General features: G+C 48.4%; 1 protein-coding gene across 3 annotated transcripts in view; it reads left to right on the top strand.

The window, feature by feature from the left end:
- LOC141176422 (uncharacterized) overlaps positions 1–18,350 on the top strand; it is a 214,349-nt gene extending 195,999 nt beyond the window's left edge. Inside the window, exons 3-13 of one of the 3 annotated variants that reach the window (XM_073660405.1) lie at positions 588–683; positions 767–883; positions 9,565–9,660; positions 9,744–9,860; positions 11,062–11,157; positions 11,241–11,357; positions 15,546–15,650; positions 15,721–15,819; positions 16,093–16,125; positions 16,284–16,349; positions 17,301–18,350. In XM_073660405.1, the coding sequence (XP_073516506.1) occupies positions 588–683; positions 767–883; positions 9,565–9,660; positions 9,744–9,860; positions 11,062–11,157; positions 11,241–11,357; positions 15,546–15,650; positions 15,721–15,819; positions 16,093–16,125; positions 16,284–16,349; positions 17,301–18,040 (1,682 nt within the window). In that variant the 3' untranslated portion in view covers positions 18,041–18,350. The remainder of the gene's footprint in view (positions 1–587; positions 684–766; positions 884–9,564; positions 9,661–9,743; positions 9,861–11,061; positions 11,158–11,240; positions 11,358–15,545; positions 15,651–15,720; positions 15,820–16,092; positions 16,126–16,283; positions 16,350–17,300) is intronic. The other 2 variants (XM_073660406.1, XM_073660407.1) reach the window with 2 other exon arrangements.
- The last annotated feature ends 787 nt before the right edge of the window (positions 18,351–19,137 follow it).

Raw genomic sequence — 19,137 nt, 5'->3', positions numbered from 1 at the left:
CCACTAGAGGGAGCTCACTACATACAGTTTTATACAGCCACCACTAGGGGGAGCTCAGTATATACAGATTTATACAGCCACCACTAGGGGGCCTCACTACATACAGATTTATACAGTCACCACTAGAGGGAGCTCACTACATACAGATTTATACAGTCACCACTAGGGGGAGCTCACTACATACAGATTTATACAGTCACCACTAGGGAGAGCTCACTACATACAGATTTATACAGCTACCACTAGGGGGAGCTCACTACATACAGATTTATACAGCCACCACTAGAGGAAGCTCACTACATACAGATTTATACAGCCACCACTAGAGGAAGCTCACTACATACAGATTTATACAGTCACCACTAGGGGGAGCTCACTACATACAGATTTATACAGTCACCACTAGGGGGAGCTCACTACATACAGATTTATACAGTCACCACTAGGGGGAGCTCACTACATACAGATTTATTTAACTGTTTGAACTCCATTTTCTTTCCCCGGTAATCGCCCCCTAGGGGTAAGGTCACCGAGGTTCAGCTCCGTAGTGGATGTGGCTGCTCTCAGTTTCCATTTCTGTCTTTCAGTCCTGACGATGGACCCGTGCCGGAGCAGTGATCACCTGGCCGCTGATGACCCTGCGCTCCCGGACAGGACAGAGGATTGTGGATCTCCACAGTCAGGTCAGTGATTGACAGGTAGATCTGGAGCATCGGTCGCTGCGCTCAGTACTGACCCCTGTGTCTTCTCTGTGGTTACTGATCAGCTGTGACCAGTGAAGTGATCCAGGCCGCTCCATCCCCTCATTCATCGCCGCCACCGACATCATCCCCACCGCCCCGCAGTGTGACGCCAGACCCTGACTCTTCCTCAGAGGGGCTAGGTAGGAGACGTTTTCCCCGGCTGTTCTCTGCTGGTACACAGATTTATACAGTCACCACTAGGGGGAGCTCACTGCATACAGATTTATACAGCCACCACTAGAGGGGGCTCACTACATACAGATTTATACAGTCACCACTAGAGGGAGCTCACTACATACAGATTTATACAGCTACCACTAGAGGGAGCTCACTACATACAGATTTATACAGTCACCACTAGAGGGTGCTCACTACATACAGATTTATACAGTCACCACTAGGGGGAGCTCACTACATACTGATTTATACAGCCACCACTAGAGGGAGTTCACTACATACAGATTTATACAGCCACCACTAGAGGGGGCTCACTACATACAGATTTATACAGTCACCACTAGAGGGAGCTCACTACATACAGATTTATACAGCTACCACTAGAGGGAGCTCACTACATACAGATTTATACAGTCACCACTAGAGGGAGCTCACTACATACAGATTTATACAGTCACCACTAGGGGGAGCTCACTACCTACTGATTTATACAGCCACCACTAGAGGGAGTTCACTACATACAGATTTATACAGCCACCACTAGAGGGGGCTCACTACATACAGATTTATACAGTCACCACTAGAGGGAGCTCACTACATACAGATTTATACAGCTACCACTAGAGGGAGCTCACTACATACAGATTTATACAGTCACCACTAGAGGGAGTTCACTACATACAGATTTATACAGTCACCACTAGGGGGAGCTCACTACATACTGATTTATACAGCCACCACTAGAGGGAGTTCACTACATACAGATTTATACAGTCACCACTAGAGGGAGCTCACTACATACAGTTTTATACAGCCACCACTAGGGGGAGCTCGGTATATACAGATTTATACAGTCACCACTAGAGGGAGCTCACTACATACTGATTTATACAGCCACCACTAGGGGGAGCTCACTGCATACAGATTTATACAGCCACCACTAGAGGGGGCTCACTACATACAGATTTATACAGCCATCACTAGGGGGAGCTCACTACATACAGATTTATACAGCCACCACTAGGGGGAGCTCAGTATATACAGATTTATACAGCCACCGCTAGAGGGAGCTCAGTATATACAGATTTATACAGCCACCACTAGGGGGAGCTCAGTATATACAGATTTATACAGCCACCACTAGAGGGAGCTCACTACATACAGATTTATACAGCCACCACTAGAGGGAGCTCACTACATACAGACTTATACACCCACCACTAGAGGGAGCTCACTACATACAGATTTATACAGCCACCACTAGAGGGAGCTCACTACATACAGATTTATACAGCCACCACTAGGGGGAGCTCAGTATATACAGATTTATACAGCCACCACTAGAGGGAGCTCAGTATATACAGATTTATACAGCCACCACTAGGGGGAGCTCAGTATATACAGATTTATACAGCCACCACTAGAGGGGGCTCACTACATACAGATTTATACAGCCACCACTAGAGGGAGCTCACTACATATAGATTTATACAGTCACCACTAGGGGGAGCCCAGTATATACAGATTTATACAGCCACCACTAGAGGGGGCTCACTACATACAGATTTATACAGCTACCACTAGAGGAAGCGCACTGCATACAGATTTATACAGTCACCACTAGAGGGAACTCACTACATACAGATTTATACAGCCACCACTAGGGGGAGCTCACTACATACAGATTTATACACCCACCACTAGAGGGAGCTCACTACATACAGTTTTATACAGCCACCACTAGGGGGAGCTCAGTATATACAGATTTTTACAGCCACCACTAGAGGGAGCTCACTACATACAGATTTATACCGCCACCACTAGAGGGAGCTCACTACATACAGATTTATACAGCCACCACTAGAGGGGGCTCACTACATACAGATTTATACAGTCACCACTAGAGGGAGCTCACTACATACTGATTTATACAGCCACCACTAGGGGGAGCTCACTGCATACAGATTTATACAGCCACCACTAGAGGGGGCTCACTACATACAGATTTATACAGCCATCACTAGGGGGAGCTCACTACATACAGATTTATACAGCCACCACTAGGGGGAGCTCAGTATATACAGATTTATACAGCCACCACTAGAGGGAGCTCAGTATATACAGATTTATACAGCCACCACTAGGGGAAGCTCAGTATATACAGATTTATACAGCCACCACTAGAGGGAGCTCACTACATACAGATTTATACCGCCACCACTAGAGGGAGCTCACTACATGCAGATTTATACAGCCACCACTAGAGGGGGCTCACTACATACAGATTTATACAGTCACCACTAGAGGGAGCTCACTACATTCAGATTTATACAGTCACCACTAGAGGGAGCTCACTACATACAGATTTATACAGCCACCACTAGAGGGAGCTCACTACATACAGATTTATACAGCCACCACTAGAGGGGGCTCACTGCATACAGATTTATACAGCCACCACTAGAGGGAGCTCACTACATACAGATTTATACAGCCATCACTAGGGGGAGCTCACTACATACAGATTTATACAGCTACCACTAGAGGAAGCGCACTACATACAGATTTATACAGTCACCACTAGAGGGAACTCACTACATACAGATTTATACAGCCACCACTAGGGGGAGCTCACTACATACAGATTTATACACCCACCACTAGAGGGAGCCCACTACATACAGTTTTATACAGCCACCACTAGGGGGAGCTCAGTATATACAGATTCATACAGCCACCACTAGAGGGAGCTCACTACATACAGATTTATACCGCCACCACTAGAGGGAGCTCACTACATACAGATTTATACAGCCACCACTAGAGGGGGCTCACTACATACAGATTTATACAGTCACCACTAGAGGGAGCTCACTACATACAGATTTATACAGTCACCACTAGAGGGAGCTCACTACATACAGATTTATACAGCCACCACTAGAGGGAGCTCACTACATACAGATTTATACAGCCACCACTAGAGGGGGCTCACTGCATACAGATTTATACAGCCACCACTAGAGGGAGCTCACTACATACAGATTTATACAGCCATCACTAGGGGGAGCTCACTACATACAGATTTATACAGCTACCACTAGAGGAAGCGCACTACATACAGATTTATACAGTCACCACTAGAGGGAACTCACTACATACAGATTTATACAGCCACCACTAGGGGGAGCTCACTACATACAGATTTATACACCCACCACTAGAGGGAGCCCACTACATACAGTTTTATACAGCCACCACTAGGGGGAGCTCAGTATATACAGATTTATACAGCCACCACTAGGGGGACCTCACTACATACAGATTTATACAGTCACCACTAGAGGGAGCTCACTACATACAGATTTATACAGCCACCACTAGAGGTAGCTCACTACATACAGATTTATACAGCCACCACTAGAGGGGGCTCACTACATACAGATTTATACAGTCACCACTAGAGGGAGCTCACTACATACTGATTTATACAGCCACCACTAGGGGGAGCTCACTGCATACAGATTTATACAGCCACCACTAGAGGGGGCTCACTACATACAGATTTATACAGCCATCACTAGGGGGAGCTCACTACATACAGATTTATACAGCCACCACTAGGGGGAGCTCAGTATATACAGATTTATACAGCCACCACTAGAGGGAGCTCAGTATATACAGATTTATACAGCCACCACTAGGGGGAGCTCAGTATATACAGATTTATACAGCCACCACTAGAGGGAGCTCACTACATACAGATTTATACAGCCACCACTAGAGGGAGCTCACTACATACAGATTTATACAGCCACCACTAGAGGGAGCTCACTACATACAGATTTATACAGCCACCACTAGGGGGAGCTCAGTATATACAGATTTATACAGCCACCACTAGAGGGAGCTCAGTATATACAGATTTATACAGCCACCACTAGGGGGAGCTCAGTATATACAGATTTATACAGCCACCACTAGAGGGGGCTCACTACATACAGATTTATACAGCCACCACTAGAGGGAGCTCACTACATATAGATTTATACAGTCACCACTAGGGGGAGCCCAGTATATACAGATTTATACAGCCACCACTAGAGGGGGCTCACTACATACAGATTTATACAGCTACCACTAGAGGAAGCGCACTACATACAGATTTATACAGTCACCACTAGAGGGAACTCACTACATACAGATTTATACAGCCACCACTAGGGGGAGCTCACTACATACAGATTTATACACCCACCACTAGAGGGAGCTCACTACATACAGTTTTATACAGCCACCACTAGGGGGAGCTCAGTATATACAGATTTATACAGCCACCACTAGAGGGAGCTCACTACATACAGATTTATACCGCCACCACTAGAGGGAGCTCACTACATACAGATTTATACAGCCACCACTAGAGGGGGCTCACTACATACAGATTTATACAGTCACCACTAGAGGGAGCTCACTACATACAGATTTATACAGTCACCACTAGAGGGAGCTCACTACATACAGATTTATACAGCCACCACTAGAGGGAGCTCACTACATACAGATTTATACAGCCACCACTAGAGGGGGCTCACTGCATACAGATTTATACAGCCACCACTAGAGGGAGCTCACTACATACAGATTTATACAGCCATCACTAGGGGGAGCTCACTACATACAGATTTATACAGCTACCACTAGAGGAAGCGCACTACATACAGATTTATACAGTCACCACTAGAGGGAACTCACTACATACAGATTTATACAGCCACCACTAGGGGGAGCTCACTACATACAGATTTATACACCCACCACTAGAGGGAGCCCACTACATACAGTTTTATACAGCCACCACTAGGGGGAGCTCAGTATATACAGATTTATACAGCCACCACTAGAGGGAGCTCACTACATACAGATTTATACCGCCACCACTAGAGGGAGCTCACTACATACAGATTTATACAGCCACCACTAGAGGGGGCTCACTACATACAGATTTATACAGTCACCACTAGAGGGAGCTCACTACATACAGATTTATACAGTCACCACTAGAGGGAGCTCACTACATACAGATTTATACAGCCACCACTAGAGGGAGCTCACTACATACAGATTTATACAGCCACCACTAGAGGGGGCTCACTGCATACAGATTTATACAGCCACCACTAGAGGGAGCTCACTACATACAGATTTATACAGCCATCACTAGGGGGAGCTCACTACATACAGATTTATACAGCTACCACTAGAGGAAGCGCACTACATACAGATTTATACAGTCACCACTAGAGGGAACTCACTACATACAGATTTATACAGCCACCACTAGAGGGAGCTCACTACATACAGATTTATACAGTCACCACTAGAGGGAGCTCACTACATACAGATTTATACAGCCACCACTAGAGGGAGCTCACTACATACAGATTTATACAGCCACCACTAGAGGGGGCTCACTGCATACAGATTTATACAGCCACCACTAGAGGGAGCTCACTACATACAGATTTATACAGCCATCACTAGGGGGAGCTCACTACATACAGATTTATACAGCTACCACTAGAGGAAGCGCACTACATACAGATTTATACAGTCACCACTAGAGGGAACTCACTACATACAGATTTATACAGCCACCACTAGGGGGAGCTCACTACATACAGATTTATACACCCACCACTAGAGGGAGCCCACTACATACAGTTTTATACAGCCACCACTAGGGGGAGCTCAGTATATACAGATTTATACAGCCACCACTAGGGGGACCTCACTACATACAGATTTATACAGTCACCACTAGAGGGAGCTCACTACATACAGATTTATACAGCCACCACTAGAGGTAGCTCACTACATACAGATTTATACAGCCACCACTAGAGGGGGCTCACTACATACAGATTTATACAGTCACCACTAGAGGGAGCTCACTACATACTGATTTATACAGCCACCACTAGGGGGAGCTCACTGCATACAGATTTATACAGCCACCACTAGAGGGGGCTCACTACATACAGATTTATACAGCCATCACTAGGGGGAGCTCACTACATACAGATTTATACAGCCACCACTAGGGGGAGCTCAGTATATACAGATTTATACAGCCACCACTAGAGGGAGCTCAGTATATACAGATTTATACAGCCACCACTAGGGGGAGCTCAGTATATACAGATTTATACAGCCACCACTAGAGGGAGCTCACTACATACAGATTTATACAGCCACCACTAGAGGGAGCTCACTACATACAGATTTATACAGCCACCACTAGAGGGAGCTCACTACATACAGATTTATACAGCCACCACTAGGGGGAGCTCAGTATATACAGATTTATACAGCCACCACTAGAGGGAGCTCAGTATATACAGATTTATACAGCCACCACTAGGGGGAGCTCAGTATATACAGATTTATACAGCCACCACTAGAGGGGGCTCACTACATACAGATTTATACAGCCACCACTAGAGGGAGCTCACTACATATAGATTTATACAGTCACCACTAGGGGGAGCCCAGTATATACAGATTTATACAGCCACCACTAGAGGGGGCTCACTACATACAGATTTATACAGCTACCACTAGAGGAAGCGCACTACATACAGATTTATACAGTCACCACTAGAGGGAACTCACTACATACAGATTTATACAGCCACCACTAGGGGGAGCTCACTACATACAGATTTATACACCCACCACTAGAGGGAGCTCACTACATACAGTTTTATACAGCCACCACTAGGGGGAGCTCAGTATATACAGATTTATACAGCCACCACTAGAGGGAGCTCACTACATACAGATTTATACCGCCACCACTAGAGGGAGCTCACTACATACAGATTTATACAGCCACCACTAGAGGGGGCTCACTACATACAGATTTATACAGTCACCACTAGAGGGAGCTCACTACATACAGATTTATACAGTCACCACTAGAGGGAGCTCACTACATACAGATTTATACAGCCACCACTAGAGGGAGCTCACTACATACAGATTTATACAGCCACCACTAGAGGGGGCTCACTGCATACAGATTTATACAGCCACCACTAGAGGGAGCTCACTACATACAGATTTATACAGCCATCACTAGGGGGAGCTCACTACATACAGATTTATACAGCTACCACTAGAGGAAGCGCACTACATACAGATTTATACAGTCACCACTAGAGGGAACTCACTACATACAGATTTATACAGCCACCACTAGGGGGAGCTCACTACATACAGATTTATACACCCACCACTAGAGGGAGCCCACTACATACAGTTTTATACAGCCACCACTAGGGGGAGCTCAGTATATACAGATTTATACAGCCACCACTAGAGGGAGCTCACTACATACAGATTTATACCGCCACCACTAGAGGGAGCTCACTACATACAGATTTATACAGCCACCACTAGAGGGGGCTCACTACATACAGATTTATACAGTCACCACTAGAGGGAGCTCACTACATACAGATTTATACAGTCACCACTAGAGGGAGCTCACTACATACAGATTTATACAGCCACCACTAGAGGGAGCTCACTACATACAGATTTATACAGCCACCACTAGAGGGGGCTCACTGCATACAGATTTATACAGCCACCACTAGAGGGAGCTCACTACATACAGATTTATACAGCCATCACTAGGGGGAGCTCACTACATACAGATTTATACAGCTACCACTAGAGGAAGCGCACTACATACAGATTTATACAGTCACCACTAGAGGGAACTCACTACATACAGATTTATACAGCCACCACTAGGGGGAGCTCACTACATACAGATTTATACACCCACCACTAGAGGGAGCCCACTACATACAGTTTTATACAGCCACCACTAGGGGGAGCTCAGTATATACAGATTTATACAGCCACCACTAGGGGGACCTCACTACATACAGATTTATACAGTCACCACTAGAGGGAGCTCACTACATACAGATTTATACAGCCACCACTAGAGGTAGCTCACTACATACAGATTTATACAGCCACCACTAGAGGGAGCTCACTACATACAGATTTATACAGCCACCACTAGAGGGAGCTCACTACATACAGATTTATACAGTCACCACTTACGGATCTCACTGCATACAGATTTATACAGCCACCACTAGAGGGAGCTCACTACATACAGATTTATACAGCCACCACTAGAGGGAGCTCACTACATACAGATTTATACAGCCACCACTAGGGGGAGCTCACTACATACAGATTTATACAGTCACCACTAGTGGGAGCTCAGTACATACAGATTTATACAGTCACCACTAGAGGAAGCTCACTACATACAGATTTATACAGCCACCACTAGAGGGAGCTCACTACATACAGATTTATACAGCCACCACTAGAGGAAGCTCACTACATACAGATTTATACAGTCACCACTAGGGGGAGCTCACTACATACAGATTTATACAGTCACCACTAGGGGGAGCTCACTACATACAGATTTATTTAACTGTTTGAACTCCATTTTCTTTCCCCGGTAATCGCCCCCTAGGGGTAAGGTCACCGAGGTTCAGCTCCGTAGTGGATGTGGCTGCTCTCAGTTTCCATTTCTGTCTTTCAGTCCTGACGATGGACCCGTGCCGGAGCAGTGATCACCCGGCCGCTGATGACCCTGCGCTCCCGGACAGGACAGAGGATTGTGGATCTCCACAGTCAGGTCAGTGATTGACAGGTAGATCTGGAGCATCGGTCGCTGCGCTCAGTACTGACCCCTGTGTCTTCTCTGTGGTTACTGATCAGCTGTGACCAGTGAAGTGATCCAGGCCGCTCCATCCCCTCAGACATCGCCGCCACCGACATCATCCCCACCGCCCCGCAGTGTGACGCCAGACCCTGACTCTTCCTCAGAGGGGCTAGGTAGGAGACGTTTTCCCCGGCTGTTCTCTGCTGGTACACAGATTTATACAGTCACCACTAGGGGGAGCTCACTGCATACAGATTTATACAGCCACCACTAGAGGGAGCTCACTACATACAGATTTATACAGCCATCACTAGGGGGAGCTCACTACATACAGATTTATACAGCCACCACTAGAGGGAGCTCACTACATACAGATTTATACAGCCATCACTAGGGGGAGCTCACTACATACAGATTTATACAGCTACCACTAGAGGAAGCGCACTACATACAGATTTATACAGTCACCACTAGAGGGAACTCACTACATACAGATTTATACAGCCACCACTAGGGGGAGCTCACTACATACAGATTTATACACCCACCACTAGAGGGAGCCCACTACATACAGTTTTATACAGCCACCACTAGGGGGAGCTCAGTATATACAGATTTATACAGCCACCACTAGGGGGACCTCACTACATACAGATTTATACAGTCACCACTAGAGGGAGCTCACTACATACAGATTTATACAGCCACCACTAGAGGTAGCTCACTACATACAGATTTATACAGCCACCACTAGAGGGAGCTCACTACATACAGATTTATACAGCCACCACTAGAGGGAGCTCACTACATACAGATTTATACAGTCACCACTTACGGATCTCACTACATACAGATTTATACAGCCACCACTAGAGGGAGCTCACTACATACAGATTTATACAGCCACCACTAGAGGGAGCTCACTACATACAGATTTATACAGCCACCACTAGGGGGAGCTCACTACATACAGATTTATACAGTCACCACTAGTGGGAGCTCAGTACATACAGATTTATACAGTCACCACTAGAGGAAGCTCACTACATACAGATTTATACAGCCACCGCTAGAGGGAGCTCACTACATACAGATTTATACAGCCACCACTAGAGGGGGCTCACTACATACAGATTTATACAGCCACCACTAGAGGAAGCTCACTACATACAGATTTATACAGTCACCACTAGGGGGAGCTCACTACATACAGATTTATACAGTCACCACTAGGGGGAGCTCACTACATACAGATTTATTTAACTGTTTGAACTCCATTTTCTTTCCCCGGTAATCGCCCCCTAGGGGTAAGGTCACCGAGGTTCAGCTCCGTAGTGGATGTGGCTGCTCTCAGTTTCCATTTCTGTCTTTCAGTCCTGACGATGGACCCGTGCCGGAGCAGTGATCACCTGGCCGCTGATGACCCTGCGCTCCCGGACAGGACAGAGGATTGTGGATCTCCACAGTCAGGTCAGTGATTGACAGGTAGATCTGGAGCATCGGTCGCTGCGCTCAGTACTGACCCCTGTGTCTTCTCTGTGGTTACTGATCAGCTGTGACCAGTGAAGTGATCCAGGCCGCTCCATCCCCTCATTCATCGCCGCCACCGACATCATCCCCACCGCCCCGCAGTGTGACGCCAGACCCTGACTCTTCCTCAGAGGGGCTAGGTAGGAGACGTTTTCCCCGGCTGTTCTCTGCTGGTACACAGTGAGTCCTGGGAGCAGATGTGGATCAGGATTAGGGTCAGGTTTAGGTTGCGGCACAGGATTAGTATCAGCATTAGGGTCAGGTTTAGGTTGCGGCTCAGGATTAGTATCAGCATTAGGGTCAGGTTTAGGTTGCGGCACAGGATTAGTATCAGCATTAGGGTCAGGTTTAGGTTGCGGCTCAGGATTAGTATCAGCATTAGGGTCAGGTTTAGGTTGCGGCACAGGATTAGTATCAGCATTAGGGTCAGGTTTAGGTTGCGGCTCAGGATTAGTATCAGGATTAGGGTCAGGTTTAGGTTGCGGCACAGGATTAGTTTCAGGATTAGGGTCAGGTTTAGGTTGCGGCTCAGGATTAGTATCAGCATTAGGGTCAGGTTTAGGTTGCGGCTCAGGATTAGTATCAGCATTAGGGTCAGGTTTAGGTTGCGGCTCAGGATTAGTATCAGGATTAGGGTCAGGTTTAGGTTGCGGCACAGGATTAGTATACGGATTAGGGTCAGGTTTAGGTTGCGGCACAGGACTGGTATCAGGATTAGGGTCAGGTTTAGGTTGCGGCACAGGATTAGTATCAGGATTAGGGTCAGGTTTAGGTTGCGGCACAGGACTGGTATCAGGATTAGGGTCAGGTTTAGGTTGCGGCACAGGATTAGTATCAGGATTAGGGTCAGGTTTAGGTTGCGGCACAGGACTAGTATCAGGATTAGGGTCAGGTTTAGGTTGCGGCACAGGATTAGTATCAGCATTAGGGTCAGGTTTAGGTTGCGGCTCAGGATTAGTATCAGCATTAGGGTCAGGTTTAGGTTGCGGCACAGGATTAGTATCAGGATTAGGGTCAGGTTTAGGTTGCGGCACAGGATTAGTATCAGGATTAGGGTCAGGTTTAGGTTGCGGCACAGGACTAGTATCAGGATTAGGGTCAGGTTTAGGTTGCGGCACAGGATTAGTGTCAGGATTAGGGTCAGGTTTAGGTTGCGGCACAGGACTAGTATCAGGATTAGGGTCAGGTTTAGGTTGCGGCACAGGACTAGTATCAGGATTAGGGTCAGGTTTAGGTTGCGGCTCAGGATTAGTGTCAGGATTAGGGTCAGGTTTAGGTTGCGGCACAGGATTAGTATCAGCATTAGGGTTAGGTTTAGGTTGCGGCACAGGATTAGTATCAGCATTAGGGTCAGGTTTAGGTTGCGGCACAGTATTAGTGTTGGACTTAGGGTCATGCCCAGGGTAATGCTTAGGTTTAGTCTGAGGCACAGTATTAGACCCCCTTCACATGTCCATTTTTTTGTGTCCGTATGCGTTCCGTTTTTTTAAGGACTGCAAATACAGAAATACACACACATTGTATGCAATGGTTGTGTTGACGTCAGGTTGGACCGTGTGTCAGGTTTTTTTGCACAGCGCGGACACGTGCACACTGATTACACACTGATAACATCCGCGCCTCATCAGTGTGATACAAATCGGCGCCTGTGAAAATGCCGTACAGTTCGCTCTGATCCCAGGTGCGGATGCTGAAGGCAGCTCTCATCATTGTCGCTTGGTTTCCCTGAGATCAGCGCAACAAGGCGACAATGTTGGGAATTGTAGACAGCACCCGCAGTGTACATTGTGTGTAAAATCAAGACTTAAATAAAAAAAAAAAACAGATTTGGCTCCCGCAGATTATTCATAAGCAGCAGAGGGAAAGCCGCCAGCTGGGGGTTGATATTACTAGCTGGGAAAGGGACCATTAGCCTAAAATGTTCCCTGGCTATTAATAACAGCTCAAAGTTGTTTGATTAGCATTTACTGATTACATTTACGGAGGACCCCAGAAAAAAAATTGACGTAGGGTCACCCTATAAATTCTAACCAGCAAAAGCTAAATAGACAGCTGTGAGCTGATATTAATAGCCAGGGAAGGGGCCATGGATACTGACCCCCTCTGAGGCTAATAATATCAGCCCTCGCTGGCCTCAGAAATGGCGCATCAATAAGATGCGCCATATCTGGCGCTTAGCCTCCTCTCTTCCTACTTGCCCTGGTGCGGTGGCAAGTGGGGTAAGACGCCCCGATTACTAACCCCATAATCAAATTGTAAGTAAAAAAACACCCAGAATAAAGTCCTTTATTTGAAATAATGACACAGACTCCGTTATTATAATATTCACTTCCTGTCCCTCTTTTTACCATTTATTAAGGAAAAAGTAAAAATAATTAAACAACCATATTCCTCTCCTGTCCGATGAGATTATCCATATGAAAAACTCTAGTCCCATGTCGTAATCCATCACTGCGACATCTGGATTTCATGACTGCAAGATGCGACTGCTCAGTCATGAATCCAGGAGACACTGAGCTGCACTTGGGGCACAGCTTTGGTGGCCTGCGGTGACGTCATTGAGGTTACCGCTGGTCATGGAAGCTGTAGTTCCCACAGGCAGCGGTGACCTCACTGAGATCACAGCTAGCACCGTGAGAATTTTTCTCAGTGCTAGCGGTGATCTCATTGAGGTCACCGCAGTTCATCGGGCCGCTCACAGTGAACTGCCCGTGGGAACCGCAGCTACAGTGACGTCACCACTCGTCACTGAAGCTACGCTTGCAGCAGCTCAGTTTCTCATTTATTTCAGCCTGAACGGTCACATCTTGCCACCATTTAGTTTGACATCCAGATGACGCAGAGATGGATTACAGTGTGGGACAGTATGGGCTAGCTTCTCGTCGGACTGGTGAGGAATATTTTTGTTTATTATTTTTGATCTGTTACAGGGGACATGGGCATCAGAGGATTATCTTCTCGTCGGGCAGGTGAAGAATAAGGTTGTTTATTATTTTTGGTCTTTTACAGGTGACATTGACTTCAATGGATTAGGCGTAAAGGTGAATATACTGTGTTTTTTTTTTCAATAAATGTGTAAAAGCATTTGTGTAGGTGACTCCTCTCCATTACTAACCCCTGGGCTTAATGTCATCTGGCAATACAAGGCTGACATGAATCCCAACCCTATTACCCCAATTGCCACTGCACCATGTCAAATGGGAAGAGCGGAGGCTAAGCACCAGATTTGGCGCATCTTATTGATGCGCCATTTCTGGGGCCTCTGAGGGCTGATATTATTATCCTCAGAGGGGGCCAATATCCATGGCCCCTTCCCTGGCTATTAATATCAGCTCACAGCTGTCTGTTTAGCCTTTGCTGGTTAGAATTCATAGGGGGACCCTACATCAATTTTTTTCTGGGGTTCCCCTGTAAACTAGCCAGTAAACACTAACCAAACATCTGTGAGCTGTTATTAATAGCCAGGGAACATTTTGGGCTAATGGCCCCTTTGCCTGGCTAGTAATTTCAGCCCCCAGCGGGCGAGAGCCCACGCTGTTTTTTTAAATTTAATTCTTGATTTTACACACAATGTACACTGCAAGTGCTGACTACAACTCTCATCATTGTCTCCTGGTCGCGCTGATCTCAGGGAGACCAAGTGACAATGATGGGAGCTGCCTTCAGCAGCCAGCGCCTGGGATCAGCGCGAACTGTATGGCTTTTTGTCCGACGCCTGTACTTGTCAAATGGATGGCACACGGATACGCGGATGTCACATACATATGGACCACGGATATCACCAGTACTGTTTAGGAGGCCTTAGGGTTGGGATTAAGGTCAGACATTGGATTATTATCAGGAATAGGGTCAGGATTAGCCTGAGGCACAGTATTAGGGTCGAGCACAGGGGTAGGCTTGGGATTAGGCTGAGGCACAGTATTAGGATTAGGCTGAGGCACAGTACTAGTGGTGGTGTTAGGGTCGGGCACTGGATTAGGGTCAGGATTAGGCTGAGGCACTGGATTAGGGTCAGGATTAAGTTGATGCACTGGATTAGGATCATGACTAGGCTGAGGCACAGGATTAGGATTAGGCTGAGGCACTGGATTAGGATCAGGATTAGGCTGAGGCACTGGATTAGGGTCAGGATTATTCTGAGGCACTGGATTAGGATTAAGATCAGGATTAGGATTGGATGTGAATATTCGAACAGTCTCTTTTAGCCGCAGAGACAGCTGTCCTGTGAAGTTGATGGCTTTGTCGACTGCCTCCTGACGCTCCAGTTTTGCCGCTGCCGGATTATCGGACTTGTGTATGTGAGATTAGATTTCGTCCGTTCTCCGTAGATGTGATCGTCATGTCCCCGTTGTCGGCCACAGAGTCGGCGCCCCCTGCAGGGCTGGAAGACGGCGGTGACAGCGGAGGGGCGGCTTCTTCGGCTGAGGTCTCAGGTGAGGGGTCTCTGTCCACTCCGCACCCCGTGCTGCAGATTTCCCTCCTCATCCTCCTTTCATCTTCCAGCCGCCCCGGGGTCCGTTCACACCTCAGATTCGGGGTCCGCAGCGCTCGCCGGGACGTCTCGCCGGGTCAGGAGCAGGAAGAGCTGTCCTAGGAAGAGAGGTAGGTGGTCCTGTAATATGAGGGAGCACCCCCTGTCTGCCACCACCGAGATGGCAGGGACCCCTGCTGACCCCAGTGACGACCATGATCCTCCGGTGTAGACCCCAGAGCTGGGCTGGTAATCCATCATGGCAGCTGCCGGATTATCAGACTCAAGGTGCCTGACTATAGGACTGTTGAATCTCACCATGGAGGCCATCAGTCTGAGAGTCCGGGGAGTCCAGAGGGATGCGGCTGCTGGATGACAAGGAATCTTTTCTGCTTTCCTTCCAGAAATGCCGGATGACACGGACCTCCCCCTGGACAGTGAGTAATCGTCCTCCATAGTGGGGGTAGTAGTAGTGCGGCTCGTACACTGGGTCTCCCGCTGCCATTGTTGGGACCCCGGACACTCGTCCCGAGTGGTGATGATGTCACAGCGCCCGCTCCTCGGTGACGGCGCCATCTCTGGTGATTTCTTACAGTTATTGTGAAGGAAGAGAGCAGCGACGAGGAGAACAGAGTGGCCGTCAGCGCGGAGCCGTCCTCAGGTACTGCGGGGTCCGTACAGTGCTGCCATGCTGGGAAGTGATGGGGGGCCGACCTCTGGGACCCCACCCAAACCTGAGAGTAAAGGGAGCTACACTAGACAGAGCCCTGGATGCAGGGAGGCAGTGTGTGCCCTGCAGAGCGTCACCTGGATGCAGGGAGGCAGTGTGTGCCCTGCAGAGCGTCACCTGGATGCAGGGAGGCAGTGTGTGCCCTGCAGAGCATCACCCCAGTTACCTGGATGCAGGGAGGCAGTGTGTGCCCTGCAGAGCGTCACCTGAATGCAGGGAGGCAGTGTGTGCCCTGCAGAGCGTCACCTGGATGCAGGGAGGCAGTGTGTGCCCTGAAGAGCGTCACCTGGGTGCAGGGAGGCAGTGTGTGCCCTGCAGAGCGTCACCTGGGTGCAGGGAGGCAGTGTGTGCCCTGCAGAGCATCACCCCAGTTACCTGGATGCAGGGAGGCAGTGTGTGCCCTGCAGAGCGTCACCTGGATGCAGGGAGGCAGTGTGTTCCCTGCAGAGCATCGCCCCGGTCACCTAGGTGCAGGGAGGCAGTGTGTGCCCTGCAGACCATCGCCCCGGTCACCTGGATGCAGGGGGGCAGTGTGTGCCCTGCAGAGCATCGCCCCGGTCACCTGGATGCAGGGAGGCAGTGTGTTCCCTGCAGAGCATCGCCCTGGTCACCTGGATGCAGGGAGGCAGTGTGTGCCCTGCAGAGCATCGCCCCGGTCACCTGGATGCAGGGAGGCAGTGTGTTCCCTGCAGAGCATCGCCCCGGTCACCTGGATGCAGCGAGGTAATTCCCAGCCCGAGCACTACATGGCAGTATGAGTAGGAGGACCCCTGTGAGGGTAATAATGGAGGAAACAATCAGCTGCCAGAGGGGGAAGGAGACAGATCCCGTCCAGCACCCCGGGGACGCCTGCTCCTAAGCTTTGCTCCTTTTCTCTTCCAGGCGCTGACCATTCTCGGAGCTCCGTTATTTGGGCCTCACAGAACGGCTCCGGCAATCCCCCGTCGTGGTCCGCAAAAAAATCCAGAAAAGGTAGGAAAAAAAAGCGCAGCCCGTCCTTCCAGAAGCCGCTGCTGATGCGGAGCGCGGCGGACACGGCCAGCCTCATGTTCGTCATCCCCAGCGAAGGAATGGAGGCCGTGACCGAGACGAAGAAGAAAAGGAAATGCAGAGAGGAGCAGTACGAGGAGCTGCACTGGTGCGACACCTGCGACGACTGCTTCCCCGAGGAGGCTGCTCTGGAGGAGCACGAGAAGACGCACCGGGAGCGGCCGCAGGAGGAGCTCGACTGTGAAGACTGCGGCCGCCTCTTTGACTCGGCCTCCGAGCTCGAGGAGCATCGGTCCAAGAAACACAGCAAACTGCGCTACTGCTGCGACATCTGCGGCATCCAGTACAACTACAAGTCCCAGTTCATCATCCACATGAGGGCGCACACCGGGGAGAGACCCTTCTCCTGCGACCACTGCGGCCAGTCGTTCGGCCACAAGTGCAGCCTGGTCATCCACCAGCGGAAGCACACGGGCGTCACCCCCCACCAGTGCCGGAAATGCAAGAAGATGCTGGACACCCGCAAGGACCTGGTGAAGCACGAGAAGATGCGCTACTGCCCCGACTGCGGGAAATGCTACACGAGCCGGAGCTTCGCCAAGCACCTGGTCAAGAGCTGCATCAAGACCTAGGCAGCGGGGGGCCGACACCTCAACGGGGGGCCGAGATCCTAGGAGGGCTTAGACCCTGGCGGGGGGCTGCGAATCCAGGGATATCGACTGCTGGCAAAGGAGACCAACCTGTGTCCTCACACCCGTCATCTCCAGCGGTGGCCCCTGGGGGCGCTCCACACCTGTAGCTCCAGGATTCCATCTCTGTAGGAACAGTTTACACTTCATCCTGTAGCGGATGATGACTACTACCCTCTACCCGACTCTCTGTAGTTTATATCAGGAATGTCTTCTTTTTATTAAATAAAAGCAAATCCTTTTTCTACAAAAATCATTGTGTGTCTGAGTATCAGCACTACTACCACCATCATCCCCCACTGAAAATGTGTTAGTATCAGCACTACTACTAGTATCATCCAATACTATCAATGTTACAGTGCGGTACTGTCGCCCTCTGCTGGTCACCCATCTGCTTCTACAGTGTGTAGTACCGGCGCCCTCTGCTGGTCACTTTCAGCTATTACAGTGTGAGGTACTGGCGCCCCCTGCTGGTCACCATCGGCGACATAGTATATAGTGTACACTGACACTATATACAGAGCTCCTGCTTATAATGTCACTGGTGATCACTGTATTACCTGTACACTATACACTATATACAGTGCTCCTGCGTATAATGTCACTGGTGATCACTGTATTACCTGTACACTATACACTATATACAGTGCTCCTGCGTATAATGTCACTGGTGATCACTGTATTACCTGTACACTGACACTATATACAGAGCTCCTGCGTATAATGTCACTGGTGATCACTGTATTACCTGTACACTGACACTATATACAGAGCTCCTGCGTATAATGTCACTGGTGATCACTGTATTACCTGTACACTATACACTATATACAGTGCTCCTGCTTATAATGTCACTGGTGATCACTGTATTACCTGCACACTATACACTATATACAGTGCTCCTGTGTATAATGTCACTGGTGATCACTATATTACCTGCACACTATACACTATATACAGTGTTCCTGCGTATAATGTCACTGGTGATCACTGTATTACCTGTACACTATACACAGAGCTCCTGCGTATAATGTCACTGG

Source organism: Phyllobates terribilis, unplaced genomic scaffold (assembly GCF_046119375.1).
Source record: "Phyllobates terribilis strain yellow unplaced genomic scaffold, ASM4611937v1 Scaffold_25__1_contigs__length_18738178, whole genome shotgun sequence".
NCBI lineage: Eukaryota > Metazoa > Chordata > Amphibia > Anura > Dendrobatidae > Phyllobates > Phyllobates terribilis.
This window is presented reverse-complemented; position numbering and strand designations above follow the sequence as displayed.